Here is a 27,994-nt window from a genome sequence, read left to right as displayed (position 1 = left end):
GGTGTGTTTGCTGAATTCACATTCTAGCATTGATCTGCGTGGGGCCAAGTCTGTAGCTCATTACTGAATATCTTAGCGTGGCAGGAAAGGACAATGGTTGTGTCCTTCTCCAGTGAATCTGGTAAAAAGATTATTATTGGAGACATATTAAAAAACTAATTCTTGAAAAGTATCCAATAAAAATAAAACTTCGGATTTATTCTTTGCTAGGGATTTGAGTTTCATAGGATGGGCCTGCGTGATTTATTGGTCAAAGACCCTGAGGATTATAGCCATGGTTCCCTTACGGAGAACGTTGCGTCCGCACCATGGGAGCAGAGCCACAGCTTTGAGGAAACAGGAGCCCAAACTGGGAGCCTGATTTAAAGCCACCATAATAAAGTTTGGCCTTAATGTTGACCGATAAATTTAGACATTAATGTTTTTTGGCAGCTATGGAATGTTTTTAATGTCTTTCCATGTATGGCGACCTCATAATGTCGTTTAATGAGGTGAAGGACCACTTTGGTAAATTTGTTAAAGACATAATCTGAGACATAACTCTGTGTGGTTCAAGTGAATCGAGACATAAGTGAATTCACCCCAGAACTGACCTATGACTCCCGCAGATCAAATCTGGCATGGTAATTAAGAACTGGTGGTTTTCCTTTGAAATTTATGCATGGATGTGTCTTATACACCGGCGAACTGAAGACAGGTATTTTGACCCATAACCAGGATTGATGGTTATTTAATAAAAGCCAAAAAATAGAAAATACAGAAGGATGGACGTGTAAGCCTAATTTTTAGCCAGACATTTATTTCAGTGTAGTTATCCATAAAAAGTCTTATGAACATTTTAAAGCGCATTATAATGTTACTGTTTTTGTGCTGTGATGGTTGTGCACCTTTAACTGATGTTTTAGAATTTAGAATTATTATACTTGTCACAGCGAATACATTTGTTTAATACGTTACTTAAAGCTGTCCTGTACAATGCATTGTAGGTGCCATCATAATGCATTATAATGGTCAGAATAAGAATTAATAAAGCATTACAGTATCTTGTTTTGACAGACAAAATGCATAATAAACATGTCTTTAATGCCTTTTTATAAATATTCATATCCATGTATGTAATTATGAATGCATCGTAATGTGTTATGAATGTGCTCATAGATTCTTATTGACATGGCTTTCATAGAAAGTCTTGCCTAATATATTTCTTTACAAAATTTCTTCTCAGTATCTTATTCTGAGAGTTACTTTTCTTAAAGAACTGGACTATTCAGATAACCTAATTTGTCTAATCAGCTATTCTTTAGCCACTCTGCTCTCACTCTCCTTCTCCATGTGATTCTTTTGCAATTAATTATAATTACACCTGATAAAATGTGTGAGGAACCTTTTCAGAACACGAGATTTTTGTTCATTGCAATCCATATAATCCTAACAGCAGGGTTCTGAGTCCCACTAACAATCGTGCTGCGTACTGTACCCAGCAATACCATGATTAACAAATCCTCCCCGGGTCCGAACTTGTAGAGAGACAGGAACCTTACTGAAGATAACTGCTGGCCACAGTTCAGAGCTCTGTGGTTAAGCTATGTATTTTATGCTGTGTTGTGGTATCCTGCCTCCATCTATAGGTCTTGAAGGAGAAGCCGGAGTGAGGGTGGGGGAATGTGGGTTTGTGGGAGTAAGGCAGGCTGAAAAAGGATAAAGAGGGAGGGGTGACTGGTTACAGGGGTATAACTCCTTGGGTGGTAGCGTATATTTCTCTCTATAAATGCCTCATGTAGAGAAAGGAAAGACATTGCCCTGTTACAAGCTCAGATAACATTTAACTTCAAATACAGTTCACACATACTCACAACATTACATTTAGTACCCGAAAACAGATTGGCAGAGTATACCAGATTCCTAGACTGTGGGTGTCTGGGGTCAAGTTCCCATCACTAATTATGCATGCAATATCAGCTCAAAAATCGATTCCATCGACAGGATACAAAGAAAGAGTTTCATTCACATTTTCTCGTTGCTTTTACAACAGGAGGACTGAAAACTATACTGCTATTGTTTCCCTTCTTTCAAGATTTGCTCCTTGGTCATACTCAGGGGATGTAAGCATATTTAAATGGTTTGCATTTGTTGATATTATTCTTCAGTGCTTATTAAGTACTTAGTGAATGTTAAGTGTGTACAGGTAACTGCCAAAATAAAGGGACGACTGATATACAGTGTCTTAATGGGTGTTGGGCAGCTACAGGCCATGAGAACAATCTAAATATGCCTTGGTCTGGGTACTGTGTTTGTAAATTTATTGGAGCAAACTAATGTTATTATAGCATGAGAAATTCCATTATTTGGTTTATTGTTGAAGGTGCTGGAAAAGGCTACCTCTGACTCCAAACATCTCCCTCTCTCAGCCAGGTTGAGATCCAGTGACTGGGATGGCATATGGCTCACTGGTTATGCCGCGTGGAAGGGGAATAATGTCATTGTAGAACATCCCACTCCCAGCAGGATAGAAATGCTTCATTATGAAACTGATAATTCGAAATGGGTTTGCGTTCATTGGCATTTGCCCATTGGGATTGAGTGGATGTTAAGCATGGAAAATGCACCCCACACCACAACCGAACCCCTGACCGTCAGTGTGGAAAACAGGCACTTGACTCCGTAGGCTTCTTCTGGCATGTGACATGCTTATACTTGTCCTCTTGTTGAGAACAGGGTAGAAGATGACTCATCTAACCATATAACTTTTTTCCACTGCACAGTCAACCACTGTCTGTGTTCTTTGCACCACTTGACTCACAAAAGCACATTTTTAGGTGTAATTCAAGATTTTTGTGTTAAAACCTTAGTGTCCATCTACATGAGGTTCTTGACAGACTGCGCTTGATGAAACTTCATGCTCAGTCTGATCCAGAGCTGCTGATGCTTTACATCTCGAACCAGTGCATTGTTATCCCACAGTATGAGCTTTGCGCACAAGTTGCCTCTTTCTTGACAATGTCTTTCCCATAGACATGCATGCCAGTCATGTTTCCCTGCAAGAATTCGATCAACCGTTATCACTGAAGCTCATTGCAAACAGGACTGTTCAAGTGTTTTAATACAAAGCCCTTAGCATGATAGGATGTTGGCCTTTTCCTGTGTGTAATTGAGTTTCACAAGCTAGAAGATACATCAAAGTAGTTTCAGCTGCCTTCATCTGAAAAGAGCAAAAATGTCCAACACAAAATATATGCTTCTTCTTTTTCTGGTGTGACTTTAGCAGCTTTGGTCATGTCTAACTTTAACCTGCTAACCCAGTGGTTTTGGTTTGTAGCTTGCAGATGGCACCAGCTCTGCCATAATTAACATCTCATCATCTTACTCCAGTCTCAATGTACGTATGATCTTCTTTTCATTATCTCACCCGTCTTTCTGCAATGTTTAATGCAGGTTGTCTGACAAGACCCTGAAAAAGAACATATGTTGTCTATCCACCAAAGCTGATGCATGATACTCTGTGCCTTCACCGGTCTGTGTATATCTAGTATCCTTATAGAAAATATTTGATCCTTCTGAATATTGCAGCTGGGAAAAATGAGGTTCTAGTTCTTCTGTGACACTGTGTTCATGCTGGCAACCAATCATTAGGTTGTTATGGGGGAGTAGATGAAATTGAACATGACATGCTTCAGAGAGTGTATTAGATTGTCCGTGTTGTTCTCTTGTTATAGGTACTGTGCTTCCTTAAAATCATGTATAGGGTGCACAAGCAACCCACAGCACGTAAAAAAATATTTTTCAGCGTGTGCATCAGCTGGTACAAAAGATTTTGGTGGCAGCAGAGATGACACATTCCCCATTAGTCTTCATCTGTTGGGCTCTGCAAATTCTGTGGCATATTTTGGCTCCATTCTCTGTTTTCGTCTTCCCCAGAAGGGGTATAAATACCTTAAATCTAATTGAAATTGGCATTATAAAAGATGAGAAACACTGTAAGAACACAGACTGCATTTTTTGGTCTATCAACCGCTTTTTGGGGCACTCGAGAAGTTTTCCTTTAAGTGCATTTAGGCTTCTTGAGCCAGGATGATATTCTCAGATTTCATGGCTCCGAAGCGTTTTCCACTGCTTGGCTGCACTGAGCTGGGGGATTTAGTACTTAGGGAATGGGTCTTCATTAAATACTCTCCCGAATGCAGTTGGGACAGTGAGCACAAGACCCAGAATGTTTCTGTCTGGAAACGGGGGGCGTTTCCTTCCCCTCTTGCCCTTTGGATGAGGGACGGACTCTGATTGAAAATGGCCTTGTAACCAAGGCTGCTGTCTGTCGTGCCCTCTGGGACCCCCCCTGGACTAATTAAAGGGCTGATTTCCAGCAGTAAACTTTGAATTTGCTCTCCCATTCATATCCAAGCCTAAACCATCTTCTGTTTTGCTTTAGAATGTTTGCAGAAAAGCTCTTCTGTAAGGCTGGTGAGATGTATGCTGTTTCACATTAAGCTCCTATAAGCCTAATTGAATCAAACATTGCTATGAGATTATTTTTTTATTATTATTCTTGAGGCTGTATTTGAATCCACAGTCAAAAACCCTTCACTTGTGCACATGCACACCCGCGTGTGTGCGTGTGTGTACATATGTGTGTTCTGACTCAAACTCAAGGAGAAGACAAGGGGGGGTTGGACTATAGGAGACCAATCGGTCACATGTGATCTGGTTTGGTAAGTGCCAGTACCACAGAATGGTCGCTGTGAATTGTCCCAGCCCGAAATTCTATTAAGCCCTTTGATATTGATTTGTTTGTATCACGCTCCAAGTGTAGCACTGACTTTGCCTCTCAGGCCAAGATACAGAGGTTTCTTTTCTGCAAACAAAGATATTTATTTTATTAGAAAATATTTAAACCAGATGATCAAAACCAAAATTTTCTCTCTCACTTCAGCCAAAGTAAATAGGACCGACAGAGATTCCTGTCATATGTCCCTAAACCAGACGTCAAAACGCAAAAGAATGGAATGGAAGATTAAAGAAGCGTGTGTTTAATCAGTTTTCCTTTAATTAAATGTTCAATATTCAGACTTTACAAGAGTCAAGGGAAAATGTTCTGGTGCTGGTCTTCTGTACTCAATTTTTTTTTTCGTCTGGTCAATGCAATGCGGAGACATAGGAATGTGCTTTTTGAGGTTTGCAAAAAAAATATCATCTTCAAGAAATCCCTTGTTGCTGGCCGTCTTCCTACAGTAGCCTGTATGCATGTTAAGTCCTTTCTCATCAAAACAAATTCCTGTTAACAAAGAATTCAACTGTATTAGTCATGGCCAGCCAGAGACAAAATCAATCATCAGGGAAGGAGTCCTGAGCCTATCTGGGAAGGTATCCAACGTTACATAGATCGATGAGGTGATGCACCTCTGCCCACACTCATCGCTACCCCTCCTACAGCAACGCCACGTGTGAAACAGTACCCCTAAATATGACAGCCACACCTGACCGCACTTTTGACTCCTAATGAGTCAGTATGCCACAATACTATCTCGTTCTCTAAGAATCAGCATGAAATTACCAGTTAAACACATTACTCATTCTTGTGCATATATGAGCATTTTTCATCAGTGATGTGCTTGGTTGACAGTGTGCATGCAAGTTAATGACCCAAGGCAGCACGGCAATGAGGCGTACGAGGATGAAGGCGAATGCATTTCTCACAAACCCGCAAAAATGTCGAGACCGATGGTGACCCCAAGCTAGTGGCAGAAGCTCGAAGAGTAAAACCTGTAAATGAGTTTTCCCTCCCACTTTTGCTTTTAAACAATATTCAGAACGTCCAGCTGGTTTAAGAAAAGATGAAGCTGAAAATGGGAATCAATCATACCATAGAAGAAGATGTGTCCATTTTGCTTTATTGAGCATTCTCCATGAAGTCCAAGCAAGGTCATAGCATGAAACCACCTGATCCAGCCCCACTGTCCCCAGCCTTAGAGCTCCCTGTCGTCCTGCTCGCGGTGCTCATTGTTGACCCAGCCCGTGGCAGCAGAGAAGCCTGGAAAAACACAGTCCTGTGCATGATGTTATTTGAATTAGCACTTGATTTACACAGACCACAATGCAGTTGGATTCTTCCTTGCATTTGGCTCCCGAACTAACAAAGAAATGCTACGTGCAGGTGCTGGCACTCGACCGCACCACTAAAAGTCACTTCACCCACAGGAACCCACAGGGAAACGAGGCAACTGGGTGCGCGATTCTGCCTGGACTTCAACCTGCATACATTTCCAGATTTATACATAATATCTGAGTTACAAGTTCTCAGTGTTTTATTTGGAATAGTTTATTACGTTATTTAATTAATAACAGACTGAAATATTAAATTTAACATTGAGCCTGCCAGCTCTGCACCCTCCGCTTTGAGTTTTTCAACTATTTTTGGTGTTTTAAAAAACAATTTTACTAAACATTTTCAGGTGTTCCTAGTCAGGGATGAAAAATAGATGAATAAAAAAAATATCGGATACTTCTTGTGCGACAAGTCATTCATCTTTTTTGAAATACAAAAACACTATGGTCTCATTGAGGTATGTAATGGAGAGTGGATACTTTTAATTATGTTAATGGCTCTCCTTCACTTCTTCATCCCCAGTTTTGTCTATGAACTTTTGCTATATCATGGTTTTGTTTGACAAATGTGGTAATAGGCAGTAAATACTTTCAGAGTTACCTGATATGCTTCAGTAAATGTCCAAGGTCTTAATGTGGATAAAAGTTCAAATCTAAGGCAGCTAAACAGAAGCAGGTCTTGGATAAAAGCTTCCGACGACCAATTAAATAATGAAAATGTTCAGATCTCTGTTTATATGAATACATAAATGAATAGCAATGGCAAATTTATATTCCACAGACGTTCTTCAGTAACCAGCAGAGACTGCCCAGACAGTTTTATTTCTGGATTGATCTCCTTGGCTGACTGGGCACAGTCCTCTGCTGGTACCATTGCCTACTCTGCCTCCTAAGAGCCCAACACTGGCAGTGCCATCTCCTGCCCCCTGTGTTCTCTCTGTGCCATCATGGTGCACCACTTTGGCGTTCCTATCTCCACAAACCTCTCCTCTGGTTACTGACCCGCAATCCCCCCCTTACAGCACCCCTGGGGAGGGATTCCTAGCACATCAATGGGGCTTAACGACGGATCTGTCTTTCCTCATATACACAAGTATCTCTTTAACTCTCCATCCCCACATCTTTCCTGCACATTACTTCTTCACATTGTTCTTTCATTCTCTGCCCTCGTGCACTCTCAGCACCCCAGGATTATGCGCGGTCGTTTCTGGAAGGGTGTGGCCGCTTGTCCGAGACTTGTTGACGAGTGGTGAATTGCCGCATTGAGTGCGACTTCGACTGTAGGGCCAGGCAGACTGGTGCCAGGCTTCATGGCTGAGTGAAGATTTTTAGTCTGAGCCCTAACAGGTTTAATGGGAGCCACCCAGCCACTGCCAGTCAAATCTCCCTCGACAGATTTCGGGTGGCTCCAGCCTCCTGCCGTTCCCCTGCCAAAGCATGTGGTGATCTACCCCCTTCCTTACATGTCTCCAAACTCCTGACCTTTTCCTACCCACTCTCACAATTTAGCTGAAAACCCTTTTTTAAGATTGTCCAGCATCAACAGGGGCCGTAGATGTGGGAACGCGCGAGATCCCCGAACTGGCTCCGCTCCTCGGCAACGCACACAAACGTCCCGTCTCGCTCCTTCCGTGCCGCAGACCTTTCTTCTGCTCCTGGGGTAACAGCCCTCATTGCGTCATGGCTGCTTTTTAAGCACCCTTCCTTCGGGGCCCGAAGGTCACCGGCTGGGGTAATTGTGGAACAGGGGGCTGCGGTTGGGCGATGTGTCCCTCGCTGTTTGCTCAGGGGCCTCCGCGACTTTCCTGCCTTCTTGGCGGCTTCCATGCCGCGCCTGGCGGCCGGCGCTAGCTGCTCTTTTGTGTTTTGTCTGTGAGAAGTGCAGCGCTTGCCAAGGAGCCGTACTCGCCGCACGCGGAGCGCCGCGCCGCCTTTCCCGTAAGCGCTCCATGGAAACGGCGCCCGCGAGCCCATTACGAGGCTTACATGCCAGTGCTCCGTTAACAATGCGCAGTTTGTGTGTAAAAAAGGGCCCCGTTCACTTTTTGTTTTAGTACAACACTCCTCTGAGGTGATGTAATGGATTTTTAGGACACCGCCCCTCATAGGGCGGGAGACGGATGGCTCTCCCCCACAGTGAGGCTTGTTTAGCCGGCTCGGGACGAGCCCGTCCGCGTCCCTCCAGGTCCTGGCTGCCAGCGCGTGCCAGTGGCGCGGTGTGCGCAGCGTTTCCTTCTTGGCACAGCGAGTCACAGCGTCTGGCCTGGCGAAGGGGTTGGAGCGTGACTCGCCCGGCGGGGAGCGCGGAGTTACCCCGCTGTTTCGTCAGGCTAATCAGCGGACTGACAGACTGAACAGAAACACGGCTTGTCCGGAGCGGCGTAAGCGGGCGCCGCGATAGAGCGCGAGCGTGAATCTGGCCACAGGCCGCGTGAGCACACTGCTCGTCAGGTGAACCTGTAACTGCCATGCCTGTAGTGCTTGAGGTGTACAAGTCCCAGGCCAGTTGGGTTTGTTCGTCCTTCTCTTCCCAGGATAGGCTGGATCACAGTAGCCTTCTTTGGGTAAATATCCCAGAATGGTTTCCCGTGATAAGCATAAGTACTTACATAATGGTTTAGACCTGACTGCAGGCCTGATACCTCAAATGCCCCAGTGAAGTAATTATTTGTATAATATATCATTTCGGACAATGCCAGTGACATGATGATTAAAATGTATCCCTTGAGGACTATGGTTATATCCCAGGTTTTCACTGCGGTTTCAACTGTGGTTTTGGTACATAGCTGTGATTTCTCACAGTTTTTTTTTTCTCTATTTCCACTCTAATATCCTCTAAAAGCAATTTTGCCAGTGTGAACACACAATTGTTTACTTTGAGGTCACTGAGATTGAAGTGTACAGTGTATCTTGAACGTCTCTTACCTAATACACTGCTTGCGTATTCCTTGGAGGCTAGTGCCTGCTTCTCTGGTTCCTCCAAGGTTCCTTTACTTTAATTTAGTTGAAAATTGTAAAATCATATTCTGATTTAGCATGAGATGCCAGGAATGTATGCGTATAATAATTTAGACACATCCAAAGTTTCTGTTTTTGCTTGTTTGGACGTCTTGGGGCAATCCACAATGCATGTGCATGGTACGTTCACTTTGTGCATATGTGTTTTTTTTAATTTAATTTTATCTACTTCTAAGAAAAACATTGTTAAGAGTCATTTAACCGTTTCCTATCTCGTCCACCCTTATTCTGCTTGACAAAGATGATGAAGTGGGTAAGTTGAATTGGACAGAAAATCATAAAAATTGCATTGTTATATTCCTTGGTTGCAAGTGATTATAATTAATATTTTATAGTTGAAATTTCATGTTTTACTTTTTATAACTTCTATAAATTGAGTGTGGCCCTGCAAAACATCTGTAACTTTTTCTGTGTAGTATCTAGATAATTCCTTGCTTAGAATGTTGTTAATACTTTTCAGATTAATTAGCTATATATTGGCTGACTATCCGCACATAAATGAATACGGCAGCATTGAAAATTTGAGCAGTCTAAAGAAAGATGTTAAGGAAAAAAATATAGGGTAAAATTAAATGTGTGTGAAAGCATAGACAGTCTATCCAATCATCCATCCATTTTCTGTAACCCCTTTTTGAACTGGCTGAGGATAACATTTTATGTCAGCGATTCATTCACATATATTATATCCATATTCAGATGTAGCCACTGTGATGGTATACCTTTTTGATGGCTAAATTTCAAATTCAAAAGTAATTGAGTACATTGTATAATTTCTTTTTGAACTGTTCAAATGGTGATTCCTGTTTAATTAAACTTTGCTTAAATGGCTTGCTAGTTCAGGTAAGAAAGATAACCTGTCAAGACGTGTGGATGCCTATTCACATCAATGAGCCAGTTGTGAATTTAATTAACTGATGGCAATTCAGTGTGCATATATAATTAACATGTATTTAGTTAAATTAATGCTGTTGTTGACAGTATAAATGTATGTCGTCTAATATAGGCAAGAAAAAAGACGTCTGAGTGTCAAAACGTGAATTGTTGTGATTGAACAGACAAATAACGTGACTTAAGTTCATTGCATAATTTTCCAAATGATAGTATGTGGACAGCAGAGGGATTGAGCAGGCAGTCCTGCTGCCTCATGCCTTGATGTTTGGGAGTTTGACACCTGCCTCCCCTCTGCGTGTGTGGGGGGGGGGGTTGTTCTCACATTCTTCTCAGGTTTTCAGGTTTCTTTGCGCTCTTTAGGGTCCCCCCTGCACTTCGACTACCTGCATTTAGCCTAACTTGTATCTATAAATTGCCTATAGTGTGCTACTTACATAATTTGTTCTTCGCTTTGGACGAAAGCGTCTGCTAAGTAAAATAAATGTAAATAATTGCATGTGCCTTTTGATGGACTGGCACTCCGTGACGTAGCTCTGTCACCTGCCCTGTAGTGCCTGGGATCGCCTCTAGGGCCTCCTGCAGCTCTGCCCCAGATAGGCTGCTAGGAGCTGGATGGATGGTGCATATTTCTTATAGTTCACATAAATATAGTGATTCCATTTGAAACATAGATCTTTCCATTTAAATTTACATAATTATATTCCAGAACTTTTGTTGGACCACATTCAATTGTTGATAATTGTTCAAAATATTTTTGATTTTCACTTCTTGAAAGAGTATAAAGTCATGATCTGATGTATCATGTTTTCAGTAAGAACAGAGAAACTCGCACCAGGCAGGAGTAATTCTGCTGAGTTGTGGTTGGAATTTCGTATCTAATTTGATGGTATCATGACTCAGCAAAGCCACTTGGATTTTACAGTAGCATTTCACCAGTTTCTCTGTTTGCAGGAAGAAGAGTTCATTGACTGGTGGAGCAAATTCTATGCCTCAACAGGAGAGATGAAAAAATGTGGAACATATCTTGAGAAGGGATTTGACATGCTGCAGGTAGCAAAATCATCCCTAACACTGCATGACTTCAGATTCATGATTACTCTCTTCGAGCTGAACTTTGCCTTCCAAGGCAACATGCGAGGTCTGGCTGTATGAGACCCCAAAACCCTTTGTCACCCGGTGTCACACATGGGAAGCCGGTGGCAGCAAATTCCCTGATGAATCAAGTTGTAATTCAACAGTAGTCTAGACAGACAAATGCAATGACATCATCAACCAGCCAGCCCAACAATGGTTTCCAAGCCTATCCATTGTCTCAGGATCTAATAATTCCAGTGATATATATTGGAGGTTTTCTTTGTCTGTTTCTGGTACAAAACGCAATTTGATCACATGTTTAGATCTGTGAATGGATATTTCAGCATAAATTAGGTTGCTGATGTCAACAATCATCTTTAAAGTCTGAACCAGTGGAAAATGTTTTTTTTTTTCTTCTATTTCCTCTGAAATTGTCGGATACATTTTCTTACTGTATTGTCATGCTATCCTATAACTCACAATCTGTGACGAGTGTATTCAATCACACCACCCCCCCTCTGTCCCTATCGGAATCTCACCTCCCCCTACAGGTGTATGACTGCGAATTGGAAAACGTGGATGGGTTTGATGGACTGGCGGACTTCTGCCAAACTTTCAAGCTGTACAGGGGAAAGACCCAGGATGAGAGTGAGGACCCTTCTGTCATTGGAGAGTTTAAAGTAAGTCACGTAATATCATAATAATATTGCTCTAAATACTCCAATCCTAAATTACCGAAGCATGCAATCCCGGTTGTGTTTTCTCAGACACTTTCTCTTTCTTCTAGGGAATGTTTAAGATCTACCCCCTACCTGATGACCCCTCCCTGCCCCTGCCACCACGGCAATTTGCTCAGCTTCCCGCAAATGGCACTGAGGAGTGCCTGCTTCGCATCTACATTATCCAGGCCATGGGACTTCAGCCCAAAGATTCCAACGGCAAGGTGGGCTCTCCAGCAGCTTGCAATGCTGTAATATTGGATCCATTCATGAACAGGTCAAAATAAATATAGACCCGCTTTTCAATGCTATCATAGTTGGCCTCTTGGTAAAACAGTGAAGCAACAAGAGAGGAACGTTCTGTCAGGTTGTTGTTGACTTCCGTGGGATCTCTTTCCACAATTTTGCTCACATGATTTAATGCTAGAAACTACAGGAAATCGATAAAAAGAACCAAGGCAAATTGCCATCAAGGTCCTTGTTCCATGGTCCTTGTTCTTCCATGTGTTTCTGTGTGCAGTGTGACCCATATGTCAAGATCATCTTAGGCAAAAAGTCCATCAGCGACCATGACAACTACATCCCTTGCACACTGGATCCCATCTTTGGAAAGTATGTCTTCCCTCCTCACTGCTTGCCTTAAAAAAGAAGCTGACTGTAATCTCCTGTGTCCTGACGACTAGCAGTACAAAAACATTGCAGGATGTCAGTAACCAGCAGGGGTCAGGATATTCTCAGAAATAGGGAAGAGGCCAAGAAATAACTTGACAGAGGAAAACGAGAAAGTGCACCATTACTTAAAGGACCATGGATAAAGCCAATTTCTTGCTTTGACTGATTTTTTTTCCATTTTTCCATTGCTCCTTGAAAAGTAAGGTTATACATCAGTCCTACAGTGAAGTCCTGTGGATGTAGATTTACGTTAATCTGCTGAAGCAAGTTTAAATAATCTCCTGTAGTCTAGGTAATTATAAGCACAGGATTTTGTGTACAATTCTTCCATTGGATATCCCTTTGTGAAGATGTGGATATTATTATTTTTTATTTAGTTTTAATCTAACAGAGCAGAGTGTACATGATGAATCAGTCTCATCTCAGCCAGTATCTGAGTATTTGTAAGCATAGGCTGGTAGCTTGAAAGCTGCTCGTTCAGACCTTAGGTGTGGCTGGGTGGTAATACGCTTACTAACCGAATCATCCTAGTAACGTATCCAGCTATATAAATGATGAAAAAAAGCGTGTTGGATAAACACTCATTTCAAAACAGTGATATTATGTACTTTCTAAATCCTAGGATGTTTGAGTTGACCTGTGCCTTACCTCTGGAGAAGGATCTAAAGATCATGCTGTATGATTATGACATGCTGTCTAAGGATGAGAAGATTGGGGAGACAGTGATTGACCTGGAGAACCGCTACCTATCCTGCTATGGAGCTCGCTGTGGGCTCCCCCAGTCTTATTGTCTGTGAGTGATATGTAGAATCATTGACATTCAGAACAGCCCAGTGGACCTCTAAAAGCAAACCCTCTTTGAAATAAATACTGGGTCACACCACTCCTGTGCTCATTCACTGAATTCTCCTTCCAGGTCAGGGGTAAACAGGTGGCGGGATCAGCTGAAGCCCTCACAGCTCCTGAGGAAACTCTGTGAGCAGCGGAGCTATAGGCAGCCTGTTTACAAGCCGGATCGAATGATCTTCAGGGGCAACGAGTACACAGCCACTGATCTGGGTGAGGTGATGCTGTACCTGCTTAGTGCAGACAGGGACACAAAAAAAGGCGATGAAGGGAGATGGAAAGACAGAAATCCATGTTGATTATGCCTTGGGGGTGGAAAATGTTTAAGCTTTAAGGCAGTGTTTCCCAATCCAGTCCTCGAGGACCCATAGTCGGTCCACATTTTTGCTCCCTCCCAGCTCCCGGCAAAAGCGGGGACAGTCTGTGGGTCCTGGACGACTGTATTGGGAAACACTGCTTTTAGGCGAAAGTCAGAAAAATGTCTGTCTGCTCTTTTGGATCCTCTCATTGTGTCCATATTTAACATGAAATGATGCTTTATTTGCCATTTGAGCAAGTACATTGAAATAGTTAAAGTTTTGAACATCCCATTATTCTTTCCATTGAGACCTACACACATTTATGGGCAAAGATTTGGGTCTGACATTTTGGCCCTAGATAATTATTTTAAGGGTGTTTAAGGTCTTTGCTCATGGGCCTAATGCACTATTCTACCAAAGATGGGATTTAAACCAATGACCTTCTAATTTGAGGCACTGATGCTTAATCCATTGAGTCACACCCCACCCACCATTTCTGAATCCCTCATAGGGTGAGCTTCTGTCTAGAAGACACAGACAGGTCTCAGATAACAGACATTGTGTCCAGCCATTTAGCACTGGACTGTAGGATCCACTAAATAGCTCACTGCAGTGCATATCTTCAGCACGCATCTCCAGCGCGTGCTCAGCTTAAAAAGCTGATGGGAGGCATTTTAGCTATTCCTCCTTGGACGATAAAGAACGGCTCACATCTGAAGAATAACAGCAGGTAATTTAAAGGAGAGAAAGGCTACGTAAATGTACAACGGCGTGCACACATTCCGTAAATTTGTGGCAAATATATCACTCGTCACGCCACTGCTCTGCATTTCTCAGCAACCCTGGAGGTGTATCGGCGTTTGCCGCAATATTCCCCCAGCCGACCGTGCACTCCCACTTTGTCTTGCCCTGAAATGGAGATAAATAACGAGAACTCCCCTTAAGTCACAGTCCTGCCACACACCGACTTGGGCTTCTGAGTGCAATAACAGTGATATTCCCCCCACATTGAAGTGGCACGCTCGGCGAGATCCCCGTGATTTATTGCACGCTGTTGCAAAGACCCAAGCCAACGTCAATACTGCGGCGGACCGCGACCGTGTTTTACTGGACTGGAATACTGCTGCTCTTTGTTTCTCGGAAAACCGCGGCTATGCTCGCACGATTGTCAACAGAGGCGTGGATCGTCCGAATCCAACTGCGTTCCTGGAATCCATCGTCTTCCTCTTCTTCCTCGCTCCCAGATGTCCTCTTTGTGTAAATTCCAGTAGACTAGGTGGTGCCATGCCTTGTTCGAAATAACAAACTCATTAGGATTCTTTAATTTGATTTTTTATTTTTTTTTGGGGGGTGGGGGTCCCCAGAACAATTTTCCTTTAAGAGCAACAATACTTGAATGAATGGACTGTTTGAAGAGCTAGAAATAGTTTCAAGTACTGGAAATAAAATACTTAAAAGTTTATTTTACAGTCTTTCCTATCCCATTGATGACTTCATCCATTGAAAAGCCAACTGGACTGGATCGGATTATGAAAATGAAACCCGGAGTGTTCGATTGTAATGTCTGATTGCTTATGGTTTTCTCTGGAGGTATTGGAGCCCGATTATCTGTAAGAGTTGATGCAGAGCTGAGAACATTTGTCACTGATTAGAAAAGAAGATGATCTTACAATGTTTCTTTTTGGGTGAAAATATGTATTTCTATCCACCTCTTGTGTACTTGTGTCGCTATAAAATACTCTGCAAAAGTGAGTAATGCTGTCAAATTTCTGTTGTCTCTTTGAATGTTCCTTCCGGCCATTGAACACCCAAGTAGATGTGTGCAAACATATATGCATATATTGCATGTTGGGCAGAAGGGTATAGACTGTGTATGTGTGTATAACACTGCCCTCTGGTGGTGGTCTGTCTGTGTGCTTGCCTCTTTCCATGCCTGAGCCTGCTGACTCTGTTCTGTGCCACATAGATGAGGCCAAGCCACCCAACCCACACCTGGGACCACTGGAGGAGCGCTTGGCACTTTTGATCCTGCGCAGACAAGACCTTGTGCCCGAGCATGTTGAGACACGCCCACTTTACAGCCCCCTTCAGCCGGAGATCGAGCAGGCATGGCATCCCTCGGGAACTGCTTAGAGAAAGGACACTCTTGGAATTGTTGTTGCTAATTCCTGTGTACTCATGTACAGTCATTCTCTAATGAAGGGTTGCAAATTCATCTGCATATGGAAACCCAGGCAGCCAACTTCCAAACATTTGTCCTGGTTATGGATAACACTAAGGAACACTTACAGGGCACATATAGTCTACCATACGATCTAGGGACACCAATTAGCTGCAGGAACAACCCACACAACAAGGAGAGAATAGGCAAACTTCACATGCTTAGAAAAATGGTAGGATCTCAACCACCAGCCCTGGAGGTTCCAGGAAGTAGTGATACCCACTGAACCATCATCCCAACCCTAACCACTAGCCAATGAATGTAAAATATGGTTTGTGAGTAGAATAATTTAAACGAAAATTTCTTCTTTTCATTTGTGTTAGTACAATAAAAATGTAACTGTACTTGCAATGTCTAATTACAGTCACTGGTCAAATGACTAAAGCAAGCATTTATTGCCTTATTATTCATGACATCTGCATAAACGTATCAAACATCTGCATATATATGACAAGCCACCATCTTTGGGATAATTTTAGCTCCTCTGTGTTCAGCTGTCTCTCTTTGCTTTGGTTCTTTCTCTCACTGGTAGTTTTGTGCGTTTTTTCCTTTTCAGGGACGTCTGCAGCTGTGGGTAGACCTATTCCCCAAATCCCTAGGACCACCAGGGCCACCTTTCAACATCTCTCCACGCAAGGCCAAAAAGTAAGCAACGGTCTGGCATGAGCATGCAAACATCAACCTCCAGCTCTGGTTTTCATTTCTCCCCATCCAGACGTGTCCTCACCATCCCTCCATTTCTGGACAGGTTCTTCCTCCGGTGCATTGTATGGAATACCAATGATGTCATCCTGGATGACACCAGTGTCACGGGGGAGAAGATGAGTGACATATACGTCAAAGGGTAAGCGGAGACTTTGGCTAATTGTCAATTATTAGTTATTCCTGAGTTATATCTATGAGTATCAAAAATGTAATTGCTAGAGGCACTCCTTGACTGAATAATTATCTGTGGTTCGCAGCTGGTTGCAGGGACACGAGGACAACAAACAGAAGACCGATGTGCACTATCGTTCCCTGGGGGGAGAGGGGAATTTCAACTGGCGCTTCCTCTTCCCATTCCATTACCTCCCTGCTGAGCAGCTCTGCACTTTCAACAAGAAGGTTGGCAATAACAGCGACACGTGTGAATACGCCACTCTCTCCCAGAACGGTTTTTCAACTGGGCATGTCAACATTTCCAAATCATCGTTTTGTGAATGAATGTGGTCAAGCATTGGCCTGCATCCTACTGTACCCAGGAGCACTTCTGGAGCCTGGACAAAACTGAGACGAAGCTGCCACCAAGGCTTACCATCCAGATCTGGGATAATGACAAGTTCTCCTTCGATGACTACCTCGGTAATGACCCTTCGCAGACACTGTCCACCCATTACAGCCTTGCGGTCTCCATGCCAGCAGGCCCTACTCACCAATCCGACCAAATCAGGCCATTAGACCAAGGCCTAAGGTTTGGTTTCAGCATTGGTAGGGGCCAAATCAGCCCCCCGCCCCCTAAACCCACACAGTACTCCCAAAATATTGCTAGGGTCATGTCTCTACTGTCCATACCCAAATCTATGCCATTGCATTTGATCATATGCTACCAGCCACAATAATTCCAGAAATGCTAGTATATGTGTAATGCTTGCCCCCCACGGAGTAACCACCCCCCGTTCCCCTCCGCCAGCCACTCTCCATGCCCATGGCCAGGTTGCTGGAGATGATCATTTTACACACAAGTTCCCAGACCCTGTTGCTCACCTTTGCTTCTCTCAAACCCCGAGGCCCTACCGTTCACCCCGTTAACCCCGCCCCAAAACCGCCAACCCCCGCCGCTCACCCTCCAGCCACCCCCGCAAAACCTGCATGCTATTTTTATTCCTCCTTTCTCAGCCTTGACATGTCACATGTAGAAACAATAAAAAATATTCCGTGGATCGCACTGATGGGATCCTGATGTTTGAACGGATGGGGAGTGAAGCAGAGGGGCTAATCGCAGGCCTCTGAGCTGCAGCCTGACGCTGCTGCAGTAAAGCCACACACAGAGCCGTGTAACCACGCAGTCAGCGTATTCCAGAGCCCCGTAGCCTGTCTTAAAACACATCAGTCACTCCGGGTGACTTAACACACATTGTTTTTCAGGATATAAGCAAATCTTTGAGGTTAACAGTTTAGATTCCATGTGTACTTCATGTATGTGTGTGTGGTACAGTATGCATAAACTCAAAGAACTGCCTGGTTGGTCTTCAACTAGTCAAACTCTCAGGTCATATACTGTGTGAGCGGTATTTATGATAACCAGCACAAGTGACAAGGCCAAGCGCATTGATTTTAGTAACCTGTCTTAGGCTGGGCAGGCATGTATGTACTGTACAGTACCTATAACATAGCAATCCACAGCATTGCATTTCTCTCTGTAAAATGGCATTCTAGTGCATGAACTCTACTGTAACTGACAGGCTAAAGTCTAGCACTAAGGTCCACTAAGCTTATGCTGGTTTTAACTGGTATTAACCGAACTAAGTTGGTCTAAGATGGACATGTCTCAGCTCTTGCTGCTCTTTGATGGTTTAGCTGGATGGGTCACCAGTTGGTCTTGCTGGTACGAGCTGGTTAAGCAGGGCTGACAGTGACAGCTCCGTCTTCTCATGCTGTTGTTCTGCGTATCTCTTGTTTGACGCAGGATGTCTGGAGCTGGACCTGAATCACATGCTTCGCCCAGCCAAGACGGCAGAGAAATGCGGCCTGGACCTCTTGAGTCAGCCTCCAGAGAAGCTGGTCTCCCTGTTTGAGCAGAAGACTGTGAAGGGCTGGTGGCCTTGCGTGTGCGAGAGCGGCGGGGAGAGGATCCTTGCTGTGGGTCCACCACACCAACCTCCTCACCCTTAATCTTCTCCCTATCTTACTATCCCTGCTCATCCTCTCCCTGCCCTTTTTTTGCCATTGCTCTGCTGTTTCTTTTTACCACAGTCTGTCATCAGTTTTCTCTCTTCTCGATTTATTTCTGTTTCACCACTTGTGTTACTAATATATGTGAATATATTTTTTATATATTTATGTTATATATTACCATTTTCCATGTTTCACAGCTGGTTTCTTTGTAATTTTTATGCGTATCTCTTTATGATGTCTTTCTGTTCCTTGTACAATTGCATGCAGATGGGGTTAAGAGGTTCAGTCACTGTTCAACAAAGCGCTAAAATAACTAAGATGCTTGATCTAGGCAATTTTGACTGGGGAATAAATGTGCTGGACGTGATAGTTCCAGCGTTTCAGGGACAACTACCTTCCTGGGATTTTCACATAGTGCAGTGTTTTAGTTCACAAAGTATTGTGTGATGAACAAAAATCATCCAGTTAATTGCATGCATCTTGCTAACTAAAGATCAGAATGGCCAGCCTCATTAAAGCTAACAGGAAGTTTAGTACAACAGGCCTGTACAAAAAGGATTCCTCACATACCATTGAAGTGGCTCTGGATGCAAAAGTGGATGCTGCCCAGGACTAACTAGGTGTATCTAATGAAGTGGCCGTTGAGTGTATAGCATATCATCTTTGGAATTTTTTGCTATTTTGAAAAGTATTGATGTATTTATTTCTTACTGTCATTCTCCCTCAAAGGGGAAAGTAGAGATGTCCCTAGAGGTTGCATCAGAGCAGGAGCAAGAGGAGAGACCTGCTGGCCTGGGGAGGGAAGAGCCCAACATGAATCCCCACCTGGAGCCACCTCAGTACGTGCCGAATACAACCAATGAAAAATTCTCTTATGACCAGAGTAGGAAATCCCTGAGATTCTCTGACTCGACTGAAGCAGTTTAATGTAAAATTTCTCTACTTCACCTCACAGACGTCCTGAGACATCTTTCCTCTGGTTCTCCTCACCTTTCAAGACCTTCAAGTTCATCTTGTGGAGAAGGTTCAAGTGGGTCTTCCTCGGCCTCTTCTTCCTATTCCTATTGCTTCTCTTCCTCGGTGTCTTCCTCTACTCCTTTCCGGTAAGTCTTATTTTCCTTGCTGCTGTATGGCTTGATATGAATGACAAGCAACGTGGGATTTGATGGAGGAAATTGCAGAGAGTAACATAGACTCTGGATTGTAATGCTCTCATTCTGCTACAGTACAGTTTCCCTGGACCTATCAATGCAGTAGTAATTTCTGTTTAAATTTTGTTGAATGGGTGAATTCAAAGTTAAAATTTCATTGTTTTGTTGATTACATCATCTCTATCTACCAAAAGTCTTCAAATTAATATTTGTCTGTCCAAATATGTTGAATAAGACAACATTTCATAGTGTACTTGCTTTCTTTAATAACTCTATCTCTTTTCAGATATAAAATACATACTGTGATATCTTTGTTAAAGCCAGGATGGTTTTTAGGGTTGAGCGGATTGCATTTGAAATATACCTGTTAAAAAAATGTAGTCAGTAACTTAATCCAAAAATCCCAGTATTTAAGAAACGTAACCTTATTATTTCGGGTTACCTCCATGCCAAATGTGCACACAAACATGAGAGAAAAGATATATCAATAAGATGACTTTTACTTCTGTAAGTATTCTGTAAATCAACCAAATAATGTACAGTAAGATGCAGAATGCACACATCAAATCTCTTTCAGTACATGGTTTAAGAGTACCCTTAATGTTTTCTTAACAGATAATATACAGAACATTCACAGTCTTTTCATTGCCTAAATCTATCTTATTCCATGGGATTTTGATGACTACTACACTGCTGTCAATATTAAATATCAAATCAACGTGCAAAGAAAAAAATACAGACTCTCCTCTACTTACGAACGAGATACGTCCCGAAAGGCCGTTCATAACTTGAAATGTTCGTAAATCGTTATTCAACATCACTTTACGGGTATACGCAAGTACAAAGTACTAGGATGCTGGGAGTTCGCACGCTATGCTGCTGCGCGGCGGGAGTAGCGGCCTGAAGTCATACTAGGCGGAATTGGTGCGCAGAAAAAAAAATTATGTTGTGGACAGGAAACGGGAGCCCAATGAACACAATTTGAACTTACAGTCCTCTTTGTTCATATGTCTGAAAGTTTGTAAGTTGAAAATTCGTAAGTAGAAGAGCGTCTGTATTCTAAAAATAGACATGAGATAGCTGATGTCTTGAGAGAGGTGTTGTCTGACCATGTGCTGTATGTGCAGAATATCATTCTTTGCTTTAAAATTTATTGTAAGAGTAATCCTGGTAATAATCCCCATTTTTTCTAAATGTAGCATTAATCTGATTTCGATTAATCTGATTAATCTGAACAAAATTCAGTTCTGTTTTTTTTTTTTTGTATTCTGAAAACATAAAGGCATTCCAGGTATTCCATTACTCCTCAAGCCTGATGATTTTACTTTGAACTTATGTTGTATTAGTATCTCCTGTAATGTGTAAAATCTATTGCACCATCTTGACGGACATCCTCTCTCCTGCCTTTCTTTGTCTGTCTTGTAGAACTATGTTGCAATGAAGCTGGTGTCTCCCTTTGGCCGTCGTGATCAGTCGTAATCGCCTGTGGAGGAGGTCCTTTCCGGACTGTGCCCCAGTCCCCTGATAACCTCATCAGACTATACAGTGCATGATGACACCAACCCTGTGCCCAACCTGACACTGCGCCACAGCTCTACAGTGCTTTAAACCCAAACGCTCAGCTAGTTGACCTGAATAATCTTGCATAGTGCTCTTCAGAGTCACTGCACTTAAAAGGCTGAGTTCCACTAGCTCTAGCAGAGGAAAATTGTTGGGCCTACACTGCAGCTCCGCATTTCTACTGAACTGCTGCCCTGACAATGAACCGCCAGTGAACCTGTTCTCTATTCTGTTTGATTTGCAGCTTGTCTTTAATCTCTCCTTGGTTTAATCCCTTTTCATGTCTCCTGTAAAAGCTGCAGTGTTTTCTTCACAGTAAGATGCGCCCTCCTTCTTCCTGGGCGCAGCAGGCGCGATAGCGCAGTGTCTCATCGCTCGCTCAGGTGCCCCCTCAGCTTCCTACCTGCAGTTTTGTGCCGTCATCACATGTCTTGGGCGACGCGTGTATATTGGGCGAGACTTTGTCATCAGCAAGAAGTACATGCCAGTGGATGGGGGCAAGGATTATTCATCTACCGTGTCCTTTTGGTTTAAAAGAAATCCCTCGGGGGGTGGGGGGGGGGGGGGGGGGATAGCGTAGGTATCAGGAATTTCTGCATGAGAATGCGTGACAGAAAAAATAGAATATAAGAAAAGGTAAACTGCAGGTGAACCCTGTAATCCAGTCTGCTGTTGAGTTCCAGCACATTAGCGGAACAAGGAGTCAGGTGTATCCTGGATCATGGCCGGGTCACTGCAAGGTCACGCCGGGGACCGTAGCTAGCGTGTCGCGTGCCACGGGTGGCTTCTCATGCAGGCGTGCTTTGCGTGTGCAGCAGTGCCGCTGTGTTTGTCTGGCCCTCCGGCTGTTCGCCACCCCTTCTAAGACTGGGAAAGGTCATCTGTCTGGCTAATCCTTTCAGATCCCCCTGGATTTCCTGGAGTTTGTACATTTTTTAGGAAAAAGAAAAAAGGAAAGCGAATCCCTTTGATCTTTAAACTGTCCCCATTGGCATAACTGCAGAGTACAGACTAGAGTCCCATTGATGGGAACTGGGAGCTAGCTTGTTAGCATGTTATATTTACAGCAAGAGCTTCATCCACGTAACCAAAAGCTCACAGGGCAAGATGAAAGACAGACACATTGAATCAAAGTAACAAAGTACTACGCATGTTTGTTTTTTTCCTCTTTTTTGAAGCCATGTATGCAGTAGAAAGACAACAATATCTACATTAAGTGAAGACAATATGCCTTAGCTGTGTAGGTTTGTGAACAAATGTGTTTTGGGAATGGAGGCAAATTCCCAAACTTCCAGTCGTGAGGTGGAGAGCTTTGTTCCTTTATGGTTGTGTTTATGTGCCATTTTCTTATATTTTATTGCTCTGACCTCAGCCCCTGTCAACCACAGAATCAGATGTCGGCAATTAACTCAAAGGTTTAAGGCCAGTGAAAGTCAGGATTCCTTTACTAAATAACAGAGAACCAAATGAATATATTTAAATGACATTCGCCGGATCTGAGGGTGGTGCATTCGGCACAGGGAAAACATACGGTTTGACACACCTTATGTCCAAGGGTGTTAAGTTTGCCTGGAGAAAGGGAGGCGATTTCCGCTGTCAGCATGTGGTGAATCGCACCAAACACATTTTGGCTGCTTTTTGGAGAGCCGATGTGCAGTGGTTTGATGTCAAACAGGGCAGTGGGGGACACTGGATGTCAAGGCACAGGACTGACAGCTGGATGCGTGACGCTGCTCACTGGAACGCATTAGCAACAACATGATGCAGTTTGACATAATTATGAGGAAATTCCTTTTGCTAGTTTTATTATTTTTATTATTGTTCTTATTTTTTATATGTATTTTTAATAAAGCAGATGTACATCTCAGCTAAAAATGTAAAACCAAAGTCACCAGGATGCCTTCTTTATGGCCTATAAAAGTTCACTTGTGCTTTCCGCTGTTATATTCTGTGCACTTACTTTATATATGTGAATAACGATCATGAATATGTATGATGTATTTTCCTGCTGATAAATTTTTATCATGCCTTAGAATAATTGTCTGCTATTTTATTCAGGTTCTCTTTGCATTCTTTCTTGAAAAGGAGCCGTAATTGAATATAATTGCATGCTATCTTCCTGCACTGATTGTCAGCAGGGGTGAACGCTTGATGAAGGATAACCAGGTGCAGAATAAACTGGATTTGACGATGCCGATTTGATGGCAAGTGTGGTATTTGCGTCATTCTTCGTTTGGATCCAAGATGATGCACTTGCAGAGTGAGAGCGTTTGCTTTTGGAAATCCAGCGAGAGATTGACCCCACCCATTTGCATCTGTCACGTCTCACCATTTTCACGGATATTAAGTTCGTTCGGTCCTTAGTAACCTGCCACCAGCACAGAAACAAAAACATACAGTGGGGAAAATAAGTATTTGATACACTGCCGATTTATCAAGTTTTCCCACCTACAAAGAATGGAGAGATCTGTAATTTTCATCATTCACAGGTGCAATTAATACAGGTAGTAAGTGGAGGATAGGAGGGCTTCTTAAAGATGAACTAACAGGTCTGTGAGAGCCAGAATTGTTTGGTAGGTGAAATACTTATGTCATGCAATAAAATGCAAATTAATTATTTAAAAATCATACAGTGTGATTTTCTGAATTTTTGTTTTTTAGATTCTGTCTCTGTGTACCAATGATAAAAATTACAGATCTTTCCATTCTTTGTAAGTGGGAAAAATCGGAAGTGTATCAAATACTTATTTTCCCCATTGTACATAAATCAAATATAGATAAATCTGCTCCTTGAGACCACAGAGGAAGGTGAGTGACTGGCTGGATGCTGAATCTGGGTATGAGATTAATCATTTTGACTGGGCTATATACATTTTCAATTATTCCAAATGTAATTTCTTCAGGTAAGAAAAATTATGCTGTATGCATGATATTTTGTATGTAGTGACGTTTTGATCTGCAGATTGACCAGTCAGTCTTCTGAGTTAACAATGACCCCTTTCTTGTTTTGACGCTGCGGTTTTGAAGCTAAATAAAAGATTTATGATTGGTTGACCCTACCGGGTGATCTCACGCTCCTCGATATGTGGCCATGGAATAAAGCGTTAGAAAAGGGCACCATTCTCTTAATAAAATAAATTGTTATGTCCCACTACGGGGTGCACGTAGAACGGCATGTTCTGTTATGGGTACTGTGCTCGGGCCGGGCCGGGCCGGGATCTGACTCTCAGCGTCTGGCCTGGGTTCCTCTGAAGATTCGGCATGAAAACGTCAGTTGCTCTGGCAGGCGTTTAAGTGCAGAAGTTTTTTAATTGAGCGTGAATCATGATTCAATAAAGTGGGAAATGAAAGAAATGTCAGCTTTTAATTAATATCCTGGTTCCCGGGGAACCATCGGTCACTATGGGACGAGGGGGTCTGTCCCGGCACACGCACAGTTACCTTCCATTTTCCTCTGCAAAGGGACTGATGTCAGGAAATGATGGGAATGGCTGAGAGACAGAGGGGCTCCACGTGGTCTCACTCCTACGTGGTCTCACTCCCGCGAGGCCACTCTTTACCTTTCCTCCCCTTTTTGGCTGCAGTCCGGGTTTCCCCCCCGCTCTTCTGCCTCCACCTCCTTCCCTGTTTATTTCACTGGAGTCCAACAGGAAACCCTGGACCATTCAATCCTATTTTTTTTTCCCCAGAAGGTGAACTGAAGCACTGTAGAAAGAAAAACACACACCGAGGAAAACACAAAAAAAAAGAAGAAGAAGAAAAGAGACACGGTAAAGTCAACCTCTACTCCTCCATCACACACTAGCATGTATTAATAGAAGAGCCATGCAGGAGAGATGGGGGATGGGGGGGGGAATAGAGGGAATTCAGAGGGAATTCAGTCAGATTTTCCTTAAATAAAAGAATCCAACAGCACGTAACGTGACGCCTGGCCGGTAATTACGGCTTTGGGATCTGCCAGGTCAAGAGCGGCTTGTTAACCTTGTCATTTTGACGGGCTGCAGAGAGGGCAGGCTGGCAAGGGGTTCTAGGCGGGCCCAGTCGCTCAGGACTAACCTCTGGGCCCTCATCACAGCGTGGAGTGTATGGGCTGGGACATCTCAACCCTGAGAATGCGAGTTCTGCTCTTGCTTTTTTGGCTTCTCTCATTAATCGATTATTACTACATGATCTTTATTAATTTAGCAGATGCTTCTATGCACAACAGTCCAGTGTTTTCTCTCATTTGTACCGCAGACTGTCTCCTCAATCACGGTTCAATGGTGCAAAAATGGTATCCATCCTAGAATGTGACCTCCTGGTCGTGTGTCCAAATGTTTAATGACCGTCCCAGCGGCTTCCCCTTAAATTTTCAATAAAGATCACATTCTCAAACTGAATAAATGGCACTAAGTGAGGACTGGCATCGATCGCATTCCCCTTCATGCCTGGCCCCGCTCTGCAAAAGACATGGCAGCCAGTGTGGTATTTGTGGCGTAATTATCTTGTAATTGGCCCATAATTACTTTGTAATCCCAATGAGCTTAGACCATTCTCTTCTGAAGTGGCGATACATTTCTTCTGACGTGAGGCTTGTTAATTTTGCCTCTAACTGGAAAGGGGCGGAAATGTTCCATGTTACTACGTCATAAATCATGGGAGTGTTTATCATAAAACCAGAGTGACTTAATGCAGATGGGCGCTCCTTTTCCGCCTGTTTCCCTGCAGTTTCTTATAACAGCGGGGGGAATTAAGGCCAAGGTAACAATCAACACCTCGGGCTGATGAAGGTCTGGTGATATCCAAATGAAAACTAGAATGTGGCGATGAGCAAAAAAAAACTCATATAATATTCCGCTGCTGCAAGATGGCGGAGAAGTCAGGTTTTACAAAAATGCTACCTTGAAATCTGAAAATGAATTTCTTCCATCTGAAGAATTTATGTACAAAAGTTCATATAATTAAACAAGTAAATATAATTCGTAAATAAAATAGTGATCCTTCAGTTCTTTCAAGTAAGAGATAAATTGTTTGCACAAACTTGTGTGCTGCAGTGTAGCTGTGTATAAGGGCTTTGTGGTCAGGGTGAAGCCTTCATTCTATGGTTCTTCCTTCATGCTGGGCCTTACTGGTTCACTGGTGTTCCGTGGTTGATCCCCCCCCCCCCCCCCCACTCCCCAGCACAGAACACAGTGATTTTGGCTCATTTAGCCCAATGACCTGACCCAGCTTCCCCGACAAGAGACCTTTGGGTCCGCGAGCCACGTCGGAACCTGTCCAGCGGGCCGACACCTGAGCCGTGTTTCCAGTTTCACTGCTGGCCTGCTCCTGTCTGCCCCTCCCCTCGCTTAGCGCTCAGCGTGGGTGGGAAGGCAGCTCGGGGATGTGGGGACCCTCACTTGCTGTTATTCCAGACTGGATCAACTTCCCCTGACCCCCGCAGCCCCCCCGCGCCGCGTGGGTGGCGGGCTGGGGCTGCGGCCGTGGCTCGCGGTGCGTTCCGCTCCGCTGCGCCTCGCCCACCAGGTGGCCTTCGCACCCACTGTCTATGAAGCGCGTAAGGCAAACATTCGCGGCGCGTGCGAGCAGCGCCCTTTTTCCAGGGACGTGGGGGTGACTGGGAGGCTCGGTCTGCGGTTGGCGGAGGGGGGGCAGCTTACACACTCTATTACAATGAGAGAAACAAGGCTTCAAAACCACACTAAGCACAATTTACTTAACAAACACTACCTGCTTTAATCCTTTGATGATGTACCTAATGAGGAATGGCCAATGAGAAGCAAGAACACATTTGACGGTTATTCCATCCATTGCAGATATCAGAGACTTGTTTCTCCCATTACTAAGTTTCTGAAGGGTGACATCCTTCATTTAAACCATACAATGCAACTGTGGTACAAAATGACACAGAGGAGGTTGGTACTTGTCAATGATTGTCAAAGTGAATATAAAATAATTGGTAATGATTACTCATTTGTTCATAAAACATATTTACGTTCCCCATTCTGCTTTTATCCCTGAAGGTTGTGGACACGCCTAATGATGACTCAGCTTTTTAAATTTAGATTGCTTAAGCACTGCTGCTCGCAATCAGTTTTTCTTGTCATGTATTCATTTCATGATGGTAGCTTTCACACAGAAAGCTGTGCGTCAGCATTATAAATTCATTATTCAATAATTTTTTAGGGGTCAGTTTAGGGGGGGTAACAATGCAGTGCTGAATCTCCTGTCTTGACACATAAATTACATTACATTATGAATCGCAGATTTCCAAATCCAATATTCCAAAACAGAACATGGGAAGAACACCAAGATACTCTATGAACCACCAGGAATCAGACAGTCATGAGTCTCCTTCAGCACAAGACTGACCTTAAAATTAACAACTTTAACAACATTCTTTAATATATTTTGCACATTGTTCTTGCTGTTTTTCAGTGAACCAGTGAGAAAAATTAACAAATAAAAAAATAAATATATAAATGTTAGTGCAGTTGCTGCCATTCTAGTTCTGTAAAGTTATTCTTTAATTAAAATGTGTTTTAGGACTTCTCTCCAAGTAAAGAGATAATTATCCATCTAAGGTTCTGCTCT

At 43.2% G+C, this 27,994-nt stretch overlaps 1 protein-coding gene across 15 annotated transcripts in view; it reads left to right on the top strand.

The window, feature by feature from the left end:
* The window catches only part of dysf (dysferlin, limb girdle muscular dystrophy 2B (autosomal recessive)), a 90,518-nt gene extending 66,900 nt beyond the window's left edge, over positions 1-23,618 (top strand). For 10 of the 15 annotated variants that reach the window (XM_072718616.1, XM_072718626.1, XM_072718624.1 and 7 more), the window contains 16 exons: positions 3,317-3,376; positions 10,957-11,055; positions 11,631-11,759; positions 11,867-12,022; positions 12,319-12,410; positions 13,093-13,263; positions 13,387-13,529; positions 15,582-15,721; positions 16,393-16,481; positions 16,585-16,680; positions 16,799-16,940; positions 17,078-17,177; positions 18,502-18,674; positions 19,440-19,549; positions 19,666-19,813; positions 21,287-23,618. In XM_072718616.1, the coding sequence (XP_072574717.1) occupies positions 3,317-3,376; positions 10,957-11,055; positions 11,631-11,759; positions 11,867-12,022; positions 12,319-12,410; positions 13,093-13,263; positions 13,387-13,529; positions 15,582-15,721; positions 16,393-16,481; positions 16,585-16,680; positions 16,799-16,940; positions 17,078-17,177; positions 18,502-18,674; positions 19,440-19,549; positions 19,666-19,813; positions 21,287-21,340 (1,902 nt within the window). In that variant the 3' untranslated portion in view covers positions 21,341-23,618. The remainder of the gene's footprint in view (positions 1-3,316; positions 3,377-10,956; positions 11,056-11,630; positions 11,760-11,866; positions 12,023-12,318; positions 12,411-13,092; positions 13,264-13,386; positions 13,530-15,581; positions 15,722-16,392; positions 16,482-16,584; positions 16,681-16,798; positions 16,941-17,077; positions 17,178-18,501; positions 18,675-19,439; positions 19,550-19,665; positions 19,814-21,286) is intronic. The other 5 variants (XM_072718627.1, XM_072718625.1, XM_072718623.1 and 2 more) reach the window with 1 other exon arrangement.
* The last annotated feature ends 4,376 nt before the right edge of the window (positions 23,619-27,994 follow it).

Source organism: Paramormyrops kingsleyae, chromosome 12, assembly GCF_048594095.1.
Source record: "Paramormyrops kingsleyae isolate MSU_618 chromosome 12, PKINGS_0.4, whole genome shotgun sequence".
NCBI lineage: Eukaryota > Metazoa > Chordata > Actinopteri > Osteoglossiformes > Mormyridae > Paramormyrops > Paramormyrops kingsleyae.
The sequence above is the reverse complement of the archived record's forward strand: the minus strand, read 5'-3'. Positions and strand labels throughout refer to the sequence as shown.